This window comes from Ixodes scapularis, unplaced genomic scaffold, assembly GCF_016920785.2.
Source record: "Ixodes scapularis isolate PalLabHiFi unplaced genomic scaffold, ASM1692078v2 PGA_scaffold0__279_contigs__length_252992795, whole genome shotgun sequence".
NCBI classification, from domain to species: Eukaryota; Metazoa; Arthropoda; class Arachnida; order Ixodida; family Ixodidae; genus Ixodes; species Ixodes scapularis.
In genome coordinates this window covers 128,422,848-128,442,032 of record NW_024609835.1, presented here as the reverse complement: position 1 = coordinate 128,442,032, position 19,185 = coordinate 128,422,848, and the positions used below count along the sequence as shown (strand labels likewise).

At 45.4% G+C, this 19,185-nt stretch overlaps 1 protein-coding gene across 1 annotated transcript in view; it reads right to left on the bottom strand.

The window, feature by feature from the left end:
* LOC8051188 (dehydrodolichyl diphosphate synthase complex subunit SPAC4D7.04c) overlaps window positions 1-19,185 on the bottom strand; it is a 115,744-nt gene that overhangs the window by 14,182 nt on the left and 82,377 nt on the right. Inside the window, exon 2 of the mRNA XM_042292992.1 lies at window positions 11,999-12,280. Coding sequence (XP_042148926.1) covers window positions 11,999-12,280 — 282 coding nt within the window. The remainder of the gene's footprint in view (window positions 1-11,998; window positions 12,281-19,185) is intronic.

Here is a 19,185-nt window from a genome sequence, read left to right as displayed (position 1 = left end):
CACGGTGGCCAGATTAGCTTTTAAAGTGTGGCTGCTCGCAAATGTCTGCAGTAGATCTGCTTGACAAAGCGGTGCGACTACGCTGCCTTGGACCAGTTTCTGAATTGCGTGCTCACCGCCCTATTCCATCGAAAGCAATACCGAAGTGTCAACAAAGTGCGTTACACGATCCGGTGTGTCATACTGGTGAATATTGCAATTCTGGTGATCGATCCAAGAAATTCTGGCAAAGAAGGCTACCGGACGCAACCTTTGCTGTCGTCGAGGCGTCCTGTCTTGTGTCCGCTTTGGTATCCATTTGTTATCTCGTTGCAGAGCGACCTACAGCAGGACAAGCGTCTGCTGCATTCCTGGGGTACAACCGACACGATCGCGGCAAGCAGCGGCGTGACACTTCTATGACATCATCAGGCGGAAATCAAGGTTCCATTTTTAAAGACGCCGTACACACACCAGACAGAAACGTGCACCTGACAGCGTGCATTCGGAAATATTTAAACTTAAGACATTAAATCTGCTCGTCACAGGGCTATACCCTAACGATTTACCAAAACACCCTTAGTATAAAGGTGAAAGCCAACGTTACGAACAGGAACCGCACTTATACAAATCTTACATAGACGGAAACCGCAAACACTGACGTAATGGACCACGCACTAGCAAAAAATCATGACCCCACCGCCCTATGAACTTGACACCGCAAGGATCGCACGTGTACTACCTCCAGGGTGTCGAACCGGAACCGAACCGAACCGAAAACCGGAACCGAACCGAAATCTTCGCCGCCATTTTGGAACTGAACCGGAACTGAACCGGAAAAAAATATAACGGTAACCGGTTCAAAACGGTTCACGGTGTTTTTAACTTTTTTTGTTAGTATTACAAATTTAATATTTGGGAATAAAAAATTGGCACGCGTATTACTCTACGTATTGATGAAATCGTCATATAGAGAATTGCAATGTATAATAAATCCTGGGTTTTTGCGGCGCTTTCTTATTGGCACTATGATTAACCATGTGTCACGTGGTCACGTGACGTCATGATGTCAAGACATGCTGTCAAGTAATGTCACATCACGTGACTCCATGACGTCACGTGACTCACCTCGTTAAGTCGATTCAAATTGATAACATCACTAGACACACTAACGTTGTTGCTACCGTGACGTCACATGACAGCACAACTTCGCACTGAGAGTCACGGGACACGATGATGTACCCGATTGTCATGACCCCGAGTTGAATGCTCTGCTTCATGACTACCATCATCGCCAAACATTCGGGCAACGGCTCGTGTTCAACTCAAAGATTATAATGGGTCCGAGTCCCCCTAGAGCTAGAAACAGAAACAAACGACAGCGACAAGCCTCAGACACATGCAGTATGCTCGCGATGGTACTTTTACACGGCTTTGAGTCGTTCGGTGCTCGTGAAGTCAGCACGAGTGGTTACAAGCCTGCTAATGGTACCCTCGCGCGCATGATGCTGGTGTTTGAGCATAGCCTTCTTTATTCTACAAAGCCTGTCAAATCGCGAAATACTCTGATTTGAGGCTTGCCGCTGTCATTTGTTTCTGTTTGTCGCATTAGTGGGACTCGGGCATTATAGCCCAACTAAAACTATATCTGAAGATCAGCCCACGCTCTATGCTTTGCAAACCCTGCGTAGGACTATGATAAACACTGACGGTGTATAAATTAGCATCAGATCACGTGGCTGATAGTTCTAATTGCGAGTTAAGGAGGGGAAAGCTGTTTTATTTCTTTTTTTTACTGCGTCTGGCATTTCGCGGAGGGGCAAACTAATGGATGTTTTTGAAAGTTATCAACGTCAGGGATTACATCGTAGTGGTATCTACTGAACTTAAGGTGATAAAAAAATGCTCTACAGCCCAATTTACATGTATACACACCATTGAGGCTCCCAAACATGATTTCGTTGTTGCTTAACTCCCTTAGAAAGTTGTCCCCAGAATAAAAGTGTGGAAAGGTTTAAATGTGACGTATTAGTCGAACGTTACGTACAACTATTAGTGTGTACGGGAGGGATACCTGAAAAGAAAGATCCTATAGTGGCCTCAGGGGGTAGCCGAACGTTGGCAGCCGCTCTAAGTCTCACAGGAGTGTCGTTCTCAAGTTCGCCAAGTTTCGACCGCCCTGCATTTTGTTTAAACTTCACAGTTTGGTGCGAAGTAAAAGAAAGGAAGAATTACTGTTAACAAGTGACACAAATCTCATTGTCGAACGAACACCACTCAATACGGAGTAGGCAATCCCTCAAGAGTAAAATGTATTCTCTTGAGGAGCAACTAAAAGAGAAAAAAAGAAAAGGGAGCGGTGAAAGGGGGGGGGGGGGGTAGTTTTAAGTTCCTCTGCCCCGCATTTTCGGCGCAGACCAGAAAGCGTGGCCTGGAAACGATAGTGACAGATGGGTAGTTGGTACAACTTTTATTTGCAAAAACACTCTTTCCAGAAAGCACGTTTCCGTCGTGCCAGATACTCGCGCCGTGCCTAACGACAATGCACCAACAAGAAAAGTGTCTGCCTCTCAAATACATAGCTTTCACTGAGCGCGAACCTTTTCCCGCGTGTGTTTTGCCCCACCGGTTTTGATTTTCTCAGCAAGAACAACTCGCAATGACAACCAGCATATAGTGCGAGTACGTCACGTGCAAACCATGCTAAACACTTCAGCTTTCCGGTGAAGTGCGACGTTCGCAACACTAGCAGTAGTCGTCCAAAGTGTAAAGTTGTGTAGTATTTATAGCAGTCTCGCGATGATATACGGCAGCCTAATGAAATGTTGGAGCGCATGAGTGATAAAAAACAGGGTTGTGAATTGAGGTCCCAAAACAAGTGCAGGTAAAACCTAAGATAACATTAGCCTCCCGAGGCAGTATTTCGCAAAGTTTCGAGCTGAGGCAAGGTGATGCCCAAATGTGATTTATGTTAGGATTCTAAGAATCTTCTTTTGCCCAGCGTGCAATTTATGTTTAATTAGGAATATCATTCTGTGCATTTCTATGCATCTCTTTTTACAGTAAAGCGTTGTGTAAGGAATTATTTAGAAAAAATTACCTGTCATCTCCTTCGTTCTGCACATTTCGTGTATTTGCCTTCCGATATATCATGTGACCACAGTCTTTTTTTGGCATACCCTGCAACCCAGTATTTTACACTGCAAAACAGCTAACAAAAGCACGTTTCCGAAGACTCAACAGCTGGCGTATTTTCGAGTATCGTCCTTCCGTGTCGGTCTCAGGCGGTTAAGTGGACTTCATAAAGTCAAATTTATCGATGATAATAAAAATATATTTAATTCCTGTCTGAAGATTTGGGAACATAAACAGAAGATCCTCACCTCAAAAATATATAAGTCAATGCGCTTTCAAATTATTTGAAAGATGTTCGCAAATGTGTTTCGGCGCTTTCATTTCGATAGACACGTTATAGGTGATTTGGGAAAGCTTTAAATACGTTTTTGATTTTGAAGTTAATTGAAAAATCTGTGCGTTCCTCACGCATATATAACTTCTCAAATATATGCAAGCTAATTGTCGCGTTTTTTTATGTCGTGAACAGAACTTTTACGTGTCTGTGTGTCGGACCAAAACAAAATACACTGGGAAGAATGGTGGAAGTATGACGATTACACACGCAAACTGCCAGAAAGTGTACAATTAAGTAGCTTCCAAATCGAGTAGACCATGAAATACGACTTTGTTCTATTCAACAAAAAATAATCAATTAGCGAGAGTGATGCTTATTTGCAAATTAAATTGACCGGCATCTTGTCAAGAACAAACCTCAACGTCCAGGCTACGCCAGTTTATCCAGTATAAGAAAATGTTCACTTGGGTAAGCACTGTTTTAGGCCAGATTCGATCTCAGTACGAAGGTGCTCATAGATTAGAGTGAACAATTTCAGTCACTCTTTTCTGCATGATTCATCGCCCGCATCACGGTGCTGAGAGCAGACAATGCTGGTTAGAAAAAGAAGCATTGCGATTGTCGCTTAGTGTTTCTATAAAATATAGACTGGAAGGGCTTGTTTTGTGACTTTCGTGACATTTTGAAAATTATATTGCTTTAAGCTCAGTCGTGTCGTCATAATATATGTATATATTGTGAAACGTATTTCGTAAAACACATTTCATGATATTGTGTCCTTCACTCCTTCGAGCTCCTTCGAGAGAACATCAGTCGCAATCGTCAAAAGCTTTCGAGCGCTGGCACAACCAAGCTCCCTACCAACCGGTGAAAATGAGCTACCACCCACGGCTCAACCGACCGTCAATCCGTCTGCTACGTATCTCAAGCTACGGGCGCCACAATTTGACGGCACCGGCACCTGGTCCGCTTACGAGACACAATTTTAGATCCTCGCTGCCGCCAATCGATGGACCGACGAGCAAAAGGCACAGGTACTGGCAGTAAATCTCAGAGGTCCAGCATTACAGGTTCTTCACCACATGTCGCCAGAATCTCGTACGTCGTACACCTCTCTAGTCCAAGCGTTTGAGCAACGCTTCGGTGATGGTCATCAACGCTACCTACACCACACCCAACTGCGCCACCGGCAACAAAATTCGGGTGAGACGTTGTCTCAAGTCGCTGACGACATCGAGAGTCTTACAAGCTTGTCGTTCGTGGGTTCGCCTGAAGAGACTGTAGATGCAGTTAACACTGCGGCTTTCATTGATGCAATTGCGTCAACCGAGATTCAAGATGCAGTCCGCCTTTCTCGTCCTCAAACACTTCGAGCCGCCCACATTTATGCGCTAGAAGTGGAGGCCGCCCGTAATGCATCACGATTGGCTACGAGGCATCCACCTGCAGCACCCGCCTCAGTCCTATCAAAGATGATCTGCTGGAACTGCCGACAAGAAGGACACAGGAAGATGTAATGTCCCCTTCCACCCCCAGATGCCCGACAAACGGGTGCTCAAGGAGCGTCACGAAAAAGAATTACTTCTACTTGCTCGGTTGCTTCACCCTCATCCATCTACCTCCAAGGTACAATGAATGCCGTTCCTGTGCGGGCATTGATAGACACCGGAGCGACAAACTCAGTCGTCCAACCCACAGTCTTCGACCAGTTACATCTCTCAGCCATGCATGTGCGAGCTGATTCCAGTCTTCAAACTGCAACTGGCGCTACCTTTGCAGTTTTGGGACAAGTCAATGTTCCCTCCCAAGTTTGTGGCCTGCAGGCGACACTACCTGTGGTCATAGCAGAAGTAACTGACGATTGCAAACTAGGAATGGATTTCTTAAAGACCCACAACTGCGTGCTCGGTTTTGCTCAAGGGACCCTTCACGTTGGGGCACAGGCGTTTCATTTCGGCTTGGCGACTGTATCAGTGTGCTATGCGAATGGGCTGCCATTAAACTCGCTAACACCGTGTTCTCTTGGTCTCAAAACTCACCTTGTACCTCTCTAGGTTGCCACTGCCCCTCGCCTTCAAGAGAATGACGCTGTTCAACTGCAGAATTTACTTTCACGTTTTTCGGCTGTATTCAGCAGTAGCGACACTGACTTAGGAAATACCAATTTGGCTACGCACCGCATCATAACCGGTGATGCAGACCCCATTTGGCAAGCGCCTCGCAGACTACCACTGGCGAAGCGTTCACACGTGAATGATCTCGTTGAACAAATGCTCAGACAAGGTGTTATTGAGCCAGCCTATAGACCCTGGTCCCCGCCGATGACCCTTGTAAAAAAAAGGATGGATCAACTCGATTTTGCGTCGATTATAGGAAGCTAAATGACGTCACAAAGAAAGATTCTTTTCCACTACCACGGACAGATGATATCCTAGACGCGCTCGCGGGATCTACTTGGTTCTCCACCCTTGATCTCAAGAGCGGCTACTGGCAAGTTCCCGTACATTCATCAGACCGCGAAAATACAGCCTTCAACACCGGCAACGCGCTCTATCAATTCACAGTCATGCCCTTTGGGCTATGCAACGTTCCCGCAACATTCCAACGTCCTCGAGGGACTAACGTGGTCCGCTTGCCTTGTGTGTTTAGACGACATTGTTTTCCTTGGAAAGACCTTCACCGAGCACCTGACTAATCTCGAGTTGGTGCTCAAGAGACTTCAAGACGCAAACCTGAAGTCGACCTCTAAAAAATGCACCCTTTTTGCTCGGTAAGCCCGATATCTAGGACACGTTATTGCAGCCAGTGGCGTCTCTCCTAATCCACTGAAGTTATCAGCAATCACCGACTGGCCAACTCCAGCATCTGGTGCTGACGTGCTGAGCTTCTTCGGCCTGGCGAAGTACTACCGACGCTTCGTCCCTGGTTTTTCACGAGTCGCCAAGCCTCTATATGCCTTGACCGACAAGTCCAAGGTATTCAAATGGTCTACTGAATGCCAAGACTCATTTGACGCACTAAAGTGTGCGCTAACGTCGCCCCCAGCGCTGGCTTACCCACGAGTCAACGCGCTGTTCATTCTGGACACAGATGCGAGCAATACCGCGGCAGGTGTAGTACTGTCTCAACAACAGAAAGGCCATGAACGGGTAATTGGCTACTACAGCAAAGCCTTCACAAAGCCAGAACGAAACTATTGCACCACAAGACGTGAACTTCTCGCTATTGTCAAGGCCCTTTCCCATTTCAATCACTATTTGTGTGGCAGGAAGTTTATAATCCGCACAGACCACGCAGCGTTGACATGGCTTCTTGGTTTAAAGAAGCAGAGGTCAAGTTTCCCGCTGGATAGAAGATCTACAGCAGTACGACTTCGAGATTAAACATCGTGCGGAATCACACCATAGCAACGCCGACGCCCTCTCTAGGCGTTCATGTAGTGAGGATTCCTGTCGACAGTGCATGAGCATGATTCGCCGTGATTCGGGCCTGAGTCGTACCCTCTGCTCCGTCACCATCTTCAACAGCATGTGGTCACCGCAAGAAATACAAGAAGCCCAGTCACGTGATACTGATGTCAGCCTGTGCGTCCAGTGGAAACGAAACGGCCGTAGCCCACAACATACCGAGATATCCCACCTATCTCCAGCAGCATTAAGCTATTGAGCACTGTGGGACACACTAGAGTTACGTGACAAACTTCTGTACCGACGCTGGGAAACACCCACTGGGGACCAAGTCGTATGGCAACTAGTTGCACCACGCGAATTCCGCGCCCAGATATTTCGACAGCTTCACAGCAGTCCCGAAGGAGGCCATTTTGGCGTCAACCGTACCCTTCAGAAGATACGTGAGCGTTTCTACTGGTTGCAGTGCCACAACGATGTCAAGTTGTGGTGCCGTCAGTGCGACCTGTGCGCTTCGCGTAAGGACCCACACAAAAAAGTACAGGCGCCATTGCAAGAAGGCGTCAGTGGAGCACCATTTGAACGGGTCGCCATAGACGCTCTCGGTCCTCTACCACGAACACAAACCGGCAACAGGTTTCTCCTTGTCATAGTAGACTATTTTTCAAAATGGCCAGAAGCCATCGCTATTCCTGACCAGACCGCACCTGTCGTGGCAGATGCTTTGGTCACCCACTGGATATCCCGGTACGGCGCACCCTTGTCATTACACTCAAACCAAGGACAAAATTCCGAGCCACAGGTCTTTTAAGATGTCTGTCGACTGTTCAACATCACCAAAACAAGAACGACGCCGCTGTATCCACAGTCCAATGGCCTCATGGAGCGGTTTAATCGCACCATACTGCAGCATTTGGCGATGTTTGTCAACAGCCATCAAGACGACTGGGACTGCTTTGTCCCTCTGTTCCTCTACTCCTGTCGAACCGCAGTTCACGAAGACACCGGGTACACAACCGCCATGATTTTTTTTGGAAGGGAAATTCGCATGCCGTGCGACCTCGCTTTCTCAAGATCACCAGACCGTTCCTCTGACCCCACGTCTTATGTTGGTGACCTGATGATGCGTCTCGAGCGGACATACGACTTCGTTCGAGGGCGCCTGTCTATCGCTTTCCAGCGAATGAAGGCACGATACGACGAGCATACCACGCAAGAAATGTTTCAACCGGGAGACAAAGTGTGCCTTTACAACCCTCTGCGAAAACGGGGGCTTTCGCCCAGACTAGGGTGCCTACATGTCTGTCTGTCTCAGGGTGAAGATATCCATTGTTACCCTGAATGTGCCAGCGCGTGACGCTCTCGCGCACTTGGTGCGTGACTTGGGTGGTGAAATGGCGTCTATGCATTAGCCAAAGCTACGCGCTCGTGCTGAGTGACACCGGATTGCGCGCACTTCAAAATGCATAGAAAGAACGATTGGGCGGAAAAATGGCCGAGATGTCACCACTCAAGCAAAAGCGCGCGTGTGTATGAAGGCACTCTAGCCCAGACTACAGCGTAACTGGCAAGGACCATCAATTGTGGTCACGCGCTTGAACGATCTGGTATACCGCGTGCAACGCAATGCTCGTTCGCGCATGCTCGTGGTTCACGGAAACCGCCTTGCTCGGTACGAGGGCTGCTCAGCTTGAACTGAATTTACTGTCATTTATTTTTCGTGAGGGGATAGTGTGACGGAAGAAGAAGAAGTGATGTTCGGATTAAAAGGATAGAAGAAAACAGCAGGGGCGAGATACGCTGAGAATAAAGCGTTACACTATATATGGCTACCGAGGTGCCCATTTCATAATTTTATGCACTTTAATTTATTCCTTAGTTTGGGGGCAAAACCACGATTCAACCTCTAATGCTGCGATGCAAAGTTGCACCAATCATGGTTATTTTAGGCAACCTACTTCATTTCGCGAAAACATTTCGATTCAGGTACAAAATAAGTGACTCTGGTAAACAAGGACGTTTAAACAGACAGGACTCGGCATGACGTCAGCCTGAGTGAAGCCGGAGGAGGCGTTTAATCCCAGACTGCCTTGCGCACCCGTTCCGAGGCCGTGGGGTAGAACACAGGCGGTTCGTCTGCTTTCTAATCTGCTCCGGCGTGTGCTTCACGAGGCTAGCTTTCGATGCGGTCGGCGTCCGCCGTGGGCGTCCACGATGCAAATGCTTTGCAGCGTGAGTGTTTATACTTAGTTCCACATTATGTGCGACCGAAGTCGGAACTGGAAGCGCGAGCCCGTTGTTCTGTGCGCTCGTGGCTTGCATGCGCGCTCGTGCGATTTGCTGCTGCTGTTTATTAAAAAATGCGTTGCGCACCGCCAAGTCCTTCACGGTGCGTCGTCTAGAGCGTCTTAATTCTAGTCACTTACTTTCTGCTGGGCAACCAGGCGTTCGTTTATAATAATCTCATCCAATTCCGACCATACCGGTTTAAAAGTCTCCCGTTAAGCGCTGTTTAAAATAACAGTGGGTGCCCCCATTACTTTCGGTGCACACAGTCGCGTTGCCACGGAAATGTCATCGCAACGCGGTTGTTTGCACCGAAATTAATGGCGGCGCCCACTCACTAGGCTTCCCATTGGTCAAGAAATGCTGGTTGCGGCTGGTGGCCACGCCTACTTCCGTTACACTTCGCTCCATGCATTGCACACGTCTCTGATGCATTGGGGATAATGACGCCACCTCCTGCTTATTATAACCTCCTTGCTGGTAAACGAAGGGATGTTGAGTCGTATAAACACGACGTTTCCTATGTTAATGTAGATCGTCTTTTCTTGTTGTGTAAAAATAAATAACAGAATTTTATAATTTTGGTATGTGAAAGTAAAACTGGATTGAAAAAAAAAACGATAGAAAAAAAAAACTATATACTGTAAATGACTTATTTTTCGTGGGCTCAATATTTCGCGATTTAGGTCAAAGCTGAAGCTTTGGAATAATTCGCGGGTTGTAATTTTCGCGACTCGGTAGAATCTCAATATAAATTTCAACGTGTTTACATTATACCAAAAGTGTTCGCGGGGCCCATTTTTCGCGTATTGTAGGCGATTCGCGGAATTCGGAAGAATTAGGTCCTCGAAAAAACTAGGTCGTTTACAGTAGTCAGTTTCACGACGTAAATAGTGCCTATTGACAGAACAACGCGAAAAATATGTTCTCAATTTAGCGGTTTAAACCGGTTCGAACCGGTTCAAACCGGTTTGAACCGTTATTTTTTTCGCCCCGGAACTGAACCGGAACTGAACCGAAAGCCGTGAACCAGAACCCGAACCGAACCGTTAAAAATATCGGTTCGACACTCTGACTACCTCTGCAGTTTCAAAGGTTAAACATATGTTGCCTTGTTTCTGTTAGTACTTTTCGTTATACATAATACGAGGCAAGGTAAAAAAGTAATCGCAATACATTTTTATTTGCATAATCACCTAGGCAGAAATAACAGCAATTTCCGTGTTAAAGCGTTGCTTTACATATTTGTAAAACAACGCTTCACCAGCGCGTTAATTCTAAGGAAGAAAACATCTCGCTGTTGATGTCAAAGCCAAAGATGCACCTCTGCTTTCAGTTCAGTACCTATAAGAAACTTCATTCTTATGAAAACTGCATTGGGTGATCTGAAAAATTAAAATCGATCGGTGCTAGGTTTCTTTGGTATGACAGATGCGGCATGCACTTAAAACCTTGACCCTTGAAATATTTTTTGCTTGTCACTCGTGCCATCCGGGGGGGGGGGGGGGGGGGGGGGTTGAAGCTAAGCTATTTGGTTCATTGCATTGTATAGTGCCAACTGAACATAAAATAATTTTTAGAAAGAGAGAGGGGTGGAAAAGGGCATACACACCGCTGGTATTTATACCTTTCTCTCTCTCTCTCATTCTTCTTTTACGTTCACCTGGCACTAAATATATTAATAAACCAAGGCGCCTTGAACTGATTCAAGGCTTCAAGTCCTTTAGAATCAGGTCACAATACGACATAATGTTGGCACTGAGTCCCCAGCATGTAATGTTTGAATATTGTTTTTTTCTGGTCACAGAAGACCCTGCGTTTTAATTTCTCTGACCTTTTTCGGCCTTTGTGACGAAATGTACCTCAACTTTTTGCTTTCCCGGTTGGTCTCTCGTTGTGCACAGTGGATCCACGCTCCCGAATGTCTAGCGTAAGTTGTCTTGGTACCCACCTGGCGGATATTTCGTAGTGCTGCAGAATATTGTAAATCATGTGGTGCACCAAGCCATGACCAATGTAGTGTTCTTTAGCCATTTTATTGATTGAGTTGCGGAGTTTTTTGTGTACAAGCCGCTCAAATTCTGATGTTCAGTGGGACGTCATCAAATTCTTAAGCCGGCTGGAGCAAGGTGAGTCAGTCAGATTTGACTCTACGCTTCGAAAATTTTTCTACAAGTTGTACACCTGTCTAAGTAACATGCAGGCAACTCCATACTGCTTCAACATACTGCAATGAATATCCGCGGGATTTGCAATCTACGACCCTAAAAACCGGATTTCTCAGCGCTGCTCCCCGTAGGCATGCTTTCCTTGGGTCAACCATATTGAATGTGCTATAGTAAAGTGACATCTTTCAGGCGGCCGCTGAGCCAGCGTACACAACTTACTTTCGCGGAGGGCCAAACAATAATTTTGCACAGCAGTCTTTCGCGGGATTTCGACTTTTTATAACTAAATTGAAGTTACTTTTTTTTTTTTTGCTCTCTTTACATCTTAGTGTGAGAAACATGTGTAAAGGAAGACATTTGTAGAGGCATAAAATATACGAGATCGTCACTGAAACAACGTTCATAAAAGCGGATGTCAATGTGGCGAACACTTTTTTAAAAAAGGTGTTCACCTCATTCTAGCATGGTGGTGAGTTGGGCGAGTTGGTAATTTTTGAACATGGTTAGAATATCGCACAAATGGAAAGGAATAGTGTTTTTTTCTATTTGTGTGCAATTTTATTCATTATCTATCGTAGCACACTTTTTGAGAAACTTTTTTACAACCTTCAAAAATGAAGGGTGTATTAGGTTGAAGTAATGATGCTGAAAGGTTGTAATGAATGATATAAGTCTCTGGAACACCTTTTCACACTCTTATTGGTGCAAAACTTAGTGTGTAGTTCGTATGCCTAAGTGGCCCTTGCCTGCTCCAGAAGAGAGCTCCCCTTTATGTGTCCAAGGTGCAGTGGCGCGCCTCGTTGCTTTGCCCACCGTCTGTGCCCGTCGGGGACCAGTGCCAGGCTTGATGGCAACTGAGCAAAGCTCAGCAACCACAAGAACACCTTGGCGTACCAAGGCAGAGAAACGTCCAGCCAAGGGCGCTCCTTAACGCCATCCTCGCGGAGGAAGGGAGCTGTTGTCCTGAAAATTTGTAGCGATTTCTCTTCGATGTCCATGAGGTTGGTATCGGAGGCTTGAGGTGAAGGCTGAAAAAAGCAGGAACGACACTTGATTTTTGTAATCGGATTATAAGTAGCGTATTCATAGCATGGGGCTAAATGACACCTGCATGATTCCTGTGGACGACACGCATCTGCAGTTAACTCGCTTTTTTTTTGTAATATTAGAACAAAGTATTTCTACCTTCAGCAAATTGCTTCTTTTAGTATCGGTGCAACGAAGAAAAGGAAGACAACCGCAAAATTATTGAAAAGGAATTGCCGGCAACGGGGTTGCGAGGCTCGTCAGAGAAACAATGAACTCTGCCATACAGGGAAGAGAACGGACTTTATTGAAGGCGCTGTGCGAAGGGTTCGAACGGGTCTTGCAGAACGTCGCCATATTTGACTCCTACGTTTTCAGAACGAACGTCTCTCGAGCGGAACTATGAGTACGGGAACCCCCAAAATAGCCGATACACGATGGTGAATTGTAAGAACAGCGTGTCCCCAAAATATTTTTGTGTTCGTTGTTTTTGTTTTTTACCGCTAAAATAAACTATGCGTCGCTGAATGCTCATTCTAATCCCAAATCTGGCGCTAAAGATCCAAACCAGATGCCAAAATTTTATAACTAACCGTTATCTTATTAATAGGTTATCAGTGAACTTCCAAAACATTTCATGGGAAAATGCGGCCCGTTTTTGGTTACTGGCGCCACTCAGCTTCGTATATTCGAGAGGTTCATCGGAAGCGATTTTTCAATTTCAAATTTCAAATAAGTAGTTATTACTTTTCAATAAGATAACCGCTAGTTTGGAAACTTTGGCAGCATATTCAGACCACTAGGGCTACATCTGGGCGGAGAATGAGCTTTCGAGGATGCGTATTTGCGGCTCCAATCCACTATAGGTGGCGTCACTCATTTTACAAAACGGCGGTTATAAACGCCGTTTTGTAAAATGAGTGGTCGGAGTGTAAAGTGAGGGTCGGAGATGCGTGCCGCTATACCAATTGCTGAGCCTGTCTAGTGTGTTGGCTTCACTGAGCGACACAAACTATTTTTGCTTATACGATGAAGATAGGGGATTATGAGCGCCGGTCACCTCTTTATCCGTAAAACAAAAAACGGTGTTCAGCGTAATATTTACGCCAGGAGGCACGTTTTCATTTTGGAACGAAACCGAAACTAGACACTTCTGCGGATTAAATGTTTCGGTACAGGCGGTAATTAGGATTCTCTCCTAACTCAAGGTGTGCCTCACACCGTAATTATAGAACGAAAGAAGTTTTTCGCGTAAACTTTGTTTTGCGACATACGTGTGCGATCAAGTCACTTCAAAATATTTTGGATTTCAGTGTCCCTTTAAAGACAGGGTATTTCATACTCTTTACAGGTAACGCAGAATATTGTATTTGTCGAAAAATATGTGCTGATAATAGTGTGTTCTTGTCGCCTTTTCTCGCACAGATTATTGTCATGGAATAATGAATGGCGCTCTTTTTATGGTTTTTTTTTTACTATTGAGATAATTAATTGCTTTAACATTTTTCCCAGTGCAAGAAACACCAAATCAATCCATGTTTTACAAATAATCGCCACCGGTGATTAGTTTATAGCACGTTCACAAAATGTAGAATTAAAAAAAAAACGCAGTTCTCGCTACAAAAACTTGAAGACGGAATTAGAGTGCGAGAGCAGAAGTGTGTGTTCTTAAAGCAACGCTTGACGGATAGGACTTTATATTACATCCAGTCTTCGATTATTTGTGTATCTTGATAACGATGTCAGAGCTCTCAATATGCTAAAAATGACACGAAATGAGAAATTTCTAGAAACACTAATATTGCCGCGTGCGAATAGCTTATCAGCAACTTGCTCCGTTTGCTGGGGTTTGACCCCCGCCCACGCTGTTCCTTTTTATCTCTCTTTCGTTTGCATGACTGGAATGAGCCAAACGACTGGAGAATTTTGTTGCTTGTTCGAGCTCGGGAAATTCTAGATACTCACGCACTTACAAAAGAAGCTCCGCATGGCTGCTTGAGACAGCCGTCCTTCCGTCACCGTCAAAGTATGTGCGGTCTTTCGTACTCCACGTTTTGCGGCAGAAGTTCGCCATATTAATGGTCATTTTAAGTTTTACTGATCAAGTTTGTTTTTATTCGTGACAACATGGTTAGATGGCGTACTTTTGTGATCCTGGTGCTTATCGGGGGCCCATACTGCCGCCATTTTTATTAATATTTAAGATACTCTAGTACCTACCTAGTTTTTCAAGCTCTAATTTCATTTGTTACTTATTATCTCATTTTAGAGCTGCGAACAAGTATGGCAATCAAAATTCTGCAAACTTTTATCACTGGTAGCAAATGCAGCGTTTTAATTAACAAATAAAGAAATAGAAATAGTCTAAAATCAATGAAGACATTAGCTAATCTGAGAAATCCATGTAAAATTACATTAATTGTGGGTAAACCATAAGGCGCTGTCAAAGTCGCGAATTTTGGTAATCTGCGAAATTTCCTAACTTGTCGCCAATCCTTCCAAACCAATGTACTCCTCGCAAAAATAAAAGAAGGACAAAAAAAAAATTTTTTTTGAGCCTCCGTTTTGCTAATTATAGACTTTCCGGTTCAAAGGAACGCCTACACGCTTTCACGTCTTCTCACTGCAGCACGTTTCGTTGACGTAGAAAACCGGTGAATCAGTAGTGAGTTTTAGTATTGAGACTACGATCGAACGCAAGCACTGTAAGTTTGCGTCAGCGTTGGGTGTTCCACAATGCGCGTGCACGCAGTCAAACATTGCGGTCTTGAATTCGAACATGGCGACTACGAGCATGCGCCGCGTGGAGCAGGCAACTCTAACGCTAATGCACAGCGCTTGCGTTTGCTTCTATACGCAATACTAAAACTCTTTTGTGGAGTACAATCCCATCCCGGCTGCAGCGCTAGATTAGGACAGTAAAGTGTTTTGTTGTTGTTTGCGCTCGGAAAAGAGATTTCGCTTGCCATGATCGCGAGCAGTTCCGCCGTGACCGCTGAGGAGAAGAACTGAGGAACCCCCACTATAGAGCGCTTCCCGTTTCCGATGCGTGAGGACGAGCAACGAATTTCAGACGCTGTCTACATTAAAAAAAAAAAAAGAAATTAATGCTGTAAATTTTTGCGGAACACCTTGTACATTAGACGCCGCTTCTTACTCCATATGTGACCTATAGGGACAGCAGAAAGAGGACGGACCCGCCCCCCGGCTTATGCTCCCTCGCATCTCCTGAATCGAGGCGCCAAGCAAAACCGTTGAGCTGCGGATCGCACGTTCTAGGGTTCGATTCCCACTGAGCCGCTTAGAAGATCTCGTTTGTTGCGCTTAAGGGCTATTTGGATTTGTATCCTTTTGCATTGCCTGCTATAGGCTGTGAAATATTCACGTTGCCTTGGACTGTTTGCAACGCTTTTTCGTCATATATAGCCGAGCGCAATATTTTCGCTTGAAATGTGGCCCATCAACACGTTGTGTGTTAAATTTTGTTGAATGCCTGTTGCCGATGCCCTTGGGTAAAGCGGAAATCACCCAATATCTGTTTTGTGTTCTCAATAAGATAGCAATTGATAAATATATTTTTTAAAGTAATATTTATTTTAGAAGACATGTTCAAATATGTTGGAATTTTAGCTCTTCTAGAAATCGGGATAGATATAGAGCGTTTTTAAAAATATTGTTCACATAATCTGATATTTTTCCAGGTTCAGTGATATCAATTACATATCATAGTTATGATATCTCCGGTTGCTATAGCAATCCGAATTCTAGGGGGAATTGCTCCAGCTGGCAAGAGTGCGATAAAAAAATGGAGTTACACACCTTATTAAATTATGTGTTTTTTTTAACATGAATTTATATACGTTTTTCAGTCTAAATATAGTAAACATAATTTAAGGAACGACGTGAAGCGGGAGATACAATTAAAATTGGATTTTGACGTTTTTTTTTACGTTACATTAGAGATATTAGTTTTCCTTCCAAATGTTGAGTGCAACTTTTTTCAGGCAGGGATTTTTTTTATTTAAAGAATAAACAGGTTACATATGTAATATCTGTAATTGTAAAAATTAAAGAACTTCGATCGAGAAATCTTTAAACATATCTCGGTTCATCTGATGACGTATATTGTTTTATTTATTAATATTGCAGACTCACTATAGTCTCAGACAATAAAACAAAATAAATAAAACACCAGGAACAGCAATGAAACCAAAGGCACTGAAAACAATATATCACCGAGAAAAGATCAGGTTCATTATACTTCGTCTCATCCTATGATGGACTAAAGACCAAAGCTACGGGCAGCCAGGTCCAATCACGCTCCACGCTAAACTATGACATGCTTAACATTGATTAAGGATGGACGAATAATGCTCCTTGTCACAATGCGCTGCATCATTTCTATAGCTTCGACACCGCAAAGAGCGTGTATCTCGTGGCTTTCTTTGCAACCTAAAATTGATGAGTCACTCAGTAAAGTTCATCGAAGCGAAATACCAGGCAATTTCTAAGTGGCCCGTGATAGGATCTGGTGGTTCGTAGCTTTTGCCTTTAGTCCATCGTAGGGTGAGACGAAGTATAGCTACAAAACATTTTTCACTACGTTGCACTTTTGAAGGTTCCAATACATATTTTTTTTTCGATTTTAGTACTATGAACAATAGCAATTTAATTCATGTCGTTAATGTCCTGGTAAAAAGAAACTCTAATCGTAATATGTTATGCACGCGACTATTGTTGACGTGAGCGACCGAAAGTGTCACTGTGGTCGGCCCACCACAATTGGCCGAATGCTGACTATGACGTCATCAAAGGATTTCTCATGGATGGAAATAAGAGGAATGTAAGAACTTCAATTTTGACGGTGTTGGCAGTGTTGCTTTGAGAGCTTAATGATTTCGAGCTTCCACCATGCCCATTACAAACATCATCGAACTTGTTGCTCACAAGGTAATGACGTAACGAAAGGTAACCGAACGAGGGCGCCACCGAAACATCTCGCCGCTAATAACCCCCGAATATCCCGCGGAGCAGCTGACACACGTGCTCCGGACAAGTTGTCAAGGTAGTGCAAAGCCGTTAACCCCCCTTCGAGGGAGGCCACGGCTTGCAGTACGAGGCATCGAGATCGCTTTGTCTCGTGTTCTCAGGGGGTGGTTTATTCTCTCCCTTTGACGTGTGGCAAGCGCTACGTTGGCCAGACGGGCCGCTGTCTCAATGACAGGTTAAAAGAGCACGCTTACAGTGTCTCCACAACCGTGTCTGGTCATCTGGGCATTCATTGCTGTGACTGTGGTTGCCTACCCGACTTCCAGCGGTGTGAGGTTGTTAAGCGTCATAGGGACCACCTTATTCGAGAAATTCTGGAGGTTGTTGAAATAGCGAGGTTGGGTGCAACATGTGTAAGCAGTCCTTCAGTGGCCCTATCAGGCAAAGAGATGAATTTTCTAGTTCCGTGACTTGCTCGTTTAAAACACGTGCTCTGCACGGCTGTGTCATGGCGCCTTTTTTATTTTTTTTTTCTATTGGTGATGTATCACGCGGGCTGAATTCTTTCTTTGGTTTCTTCTCTTTTGTTCGTGACAACGCAAGTATTTATTTCGATTTCGCGATCAATAAACTCAGCTGTAAATCAGCGCTGCGTCCGTGTTCCTTCTTCTTCTGGTCCTCGTGTTTTCGCGCTGTTTTTAATTCCGAAGTATGTAGCAACTCGCATAAGCCTCAACTTTAGCAACGTTGCATTAACTTTTAAATTATACAGTGAACGTTGAAGATGCCTTTTAGAGCGCAGCTCTTATTCGCCCGTTTCCGGCTTGAGCGGTGTCGCCGCCGGCGTAACCGCACGATGACGATGACGATGAGGATGACGTCATCGTGATGTACGAGGGTCGTTTCTTTAAACCTCCAATGAACTAGATAGGAAAAAATGAAAGAAGTTCACAACTCACCGTAATGCCGAATTAGAGCGCGGCTCTTGAGGAGGAGGAGGGGAGGGTACGTACGGGACGGTATTCCTCTCCTCCTCCCTCCTCATCTACTCCCCCCTGCTCCTCGCCTCCTCCCCCTCTTCTCTTCCTCCTCCCTCCTCCTCCTCACTCCTTCTCCTCTCTTTCTCTTCCTCCTCCCTCCTCCTACCCCTCTTCCTCCCCCTCCCTCCTCCCTCCCGGGCGGTGCATTGTGAAAAACGTCCCATAATGAAACGCGCGCGTCGCCGCGGTGCTATTATGCGACGTTCCCCATAATCCACCGCGCGGTTACGCCGACGGCGACGCGTCAAGCCGACGCGTTGTGGCTACGCCGACGGCAACGCGTCACGCCGACGCATTATGGCTACGCCGACGGCGACGCCGACGCGTCATGAAAAAGCGTTACGTTGACGGCGACGGCGACGCGTCACAAAAAAGCGTTACGCCGACGGCGACGCCGACGCGTCACGAAAAAGCGTTGCGCCGATGCGTTACGGTTACTTCGACGGCGACGCCGACGCGTCATGAAAAAGTGTTAAGCCGACGGCGACTGGGACACGTCACGAAAAAGCGTTACGCCGACGCGTTACAGTCACGCCGACGGCGACGGCCACGGCGGCGCCGCTCAAGCCGAAAAGGGGCGCCTAAGAACTGCGCTCTAAAACGAAAAGAAAGTATTGTAACATACGAAGAACTTAGATACATACTTTAGCTACTTCTTCACATAATCACAGTGCAGACTTAAAGGGAAGCTACGGAGCTTCTTGGAAAAAATGAGTTAGAAGTGAATTCTAGTGTATTTTTACCCCGTGAACCCGAATACCCAAACCATTTGCTGCGCAAGTATTGTTAAACGCGAGAAAAACGCGAAAGACAGTCGCTGTCCCTGACGTCATCGACGGCTCTTTTGGCTGCCCAAGGCTAGGGAGGCGGGGCTTCAG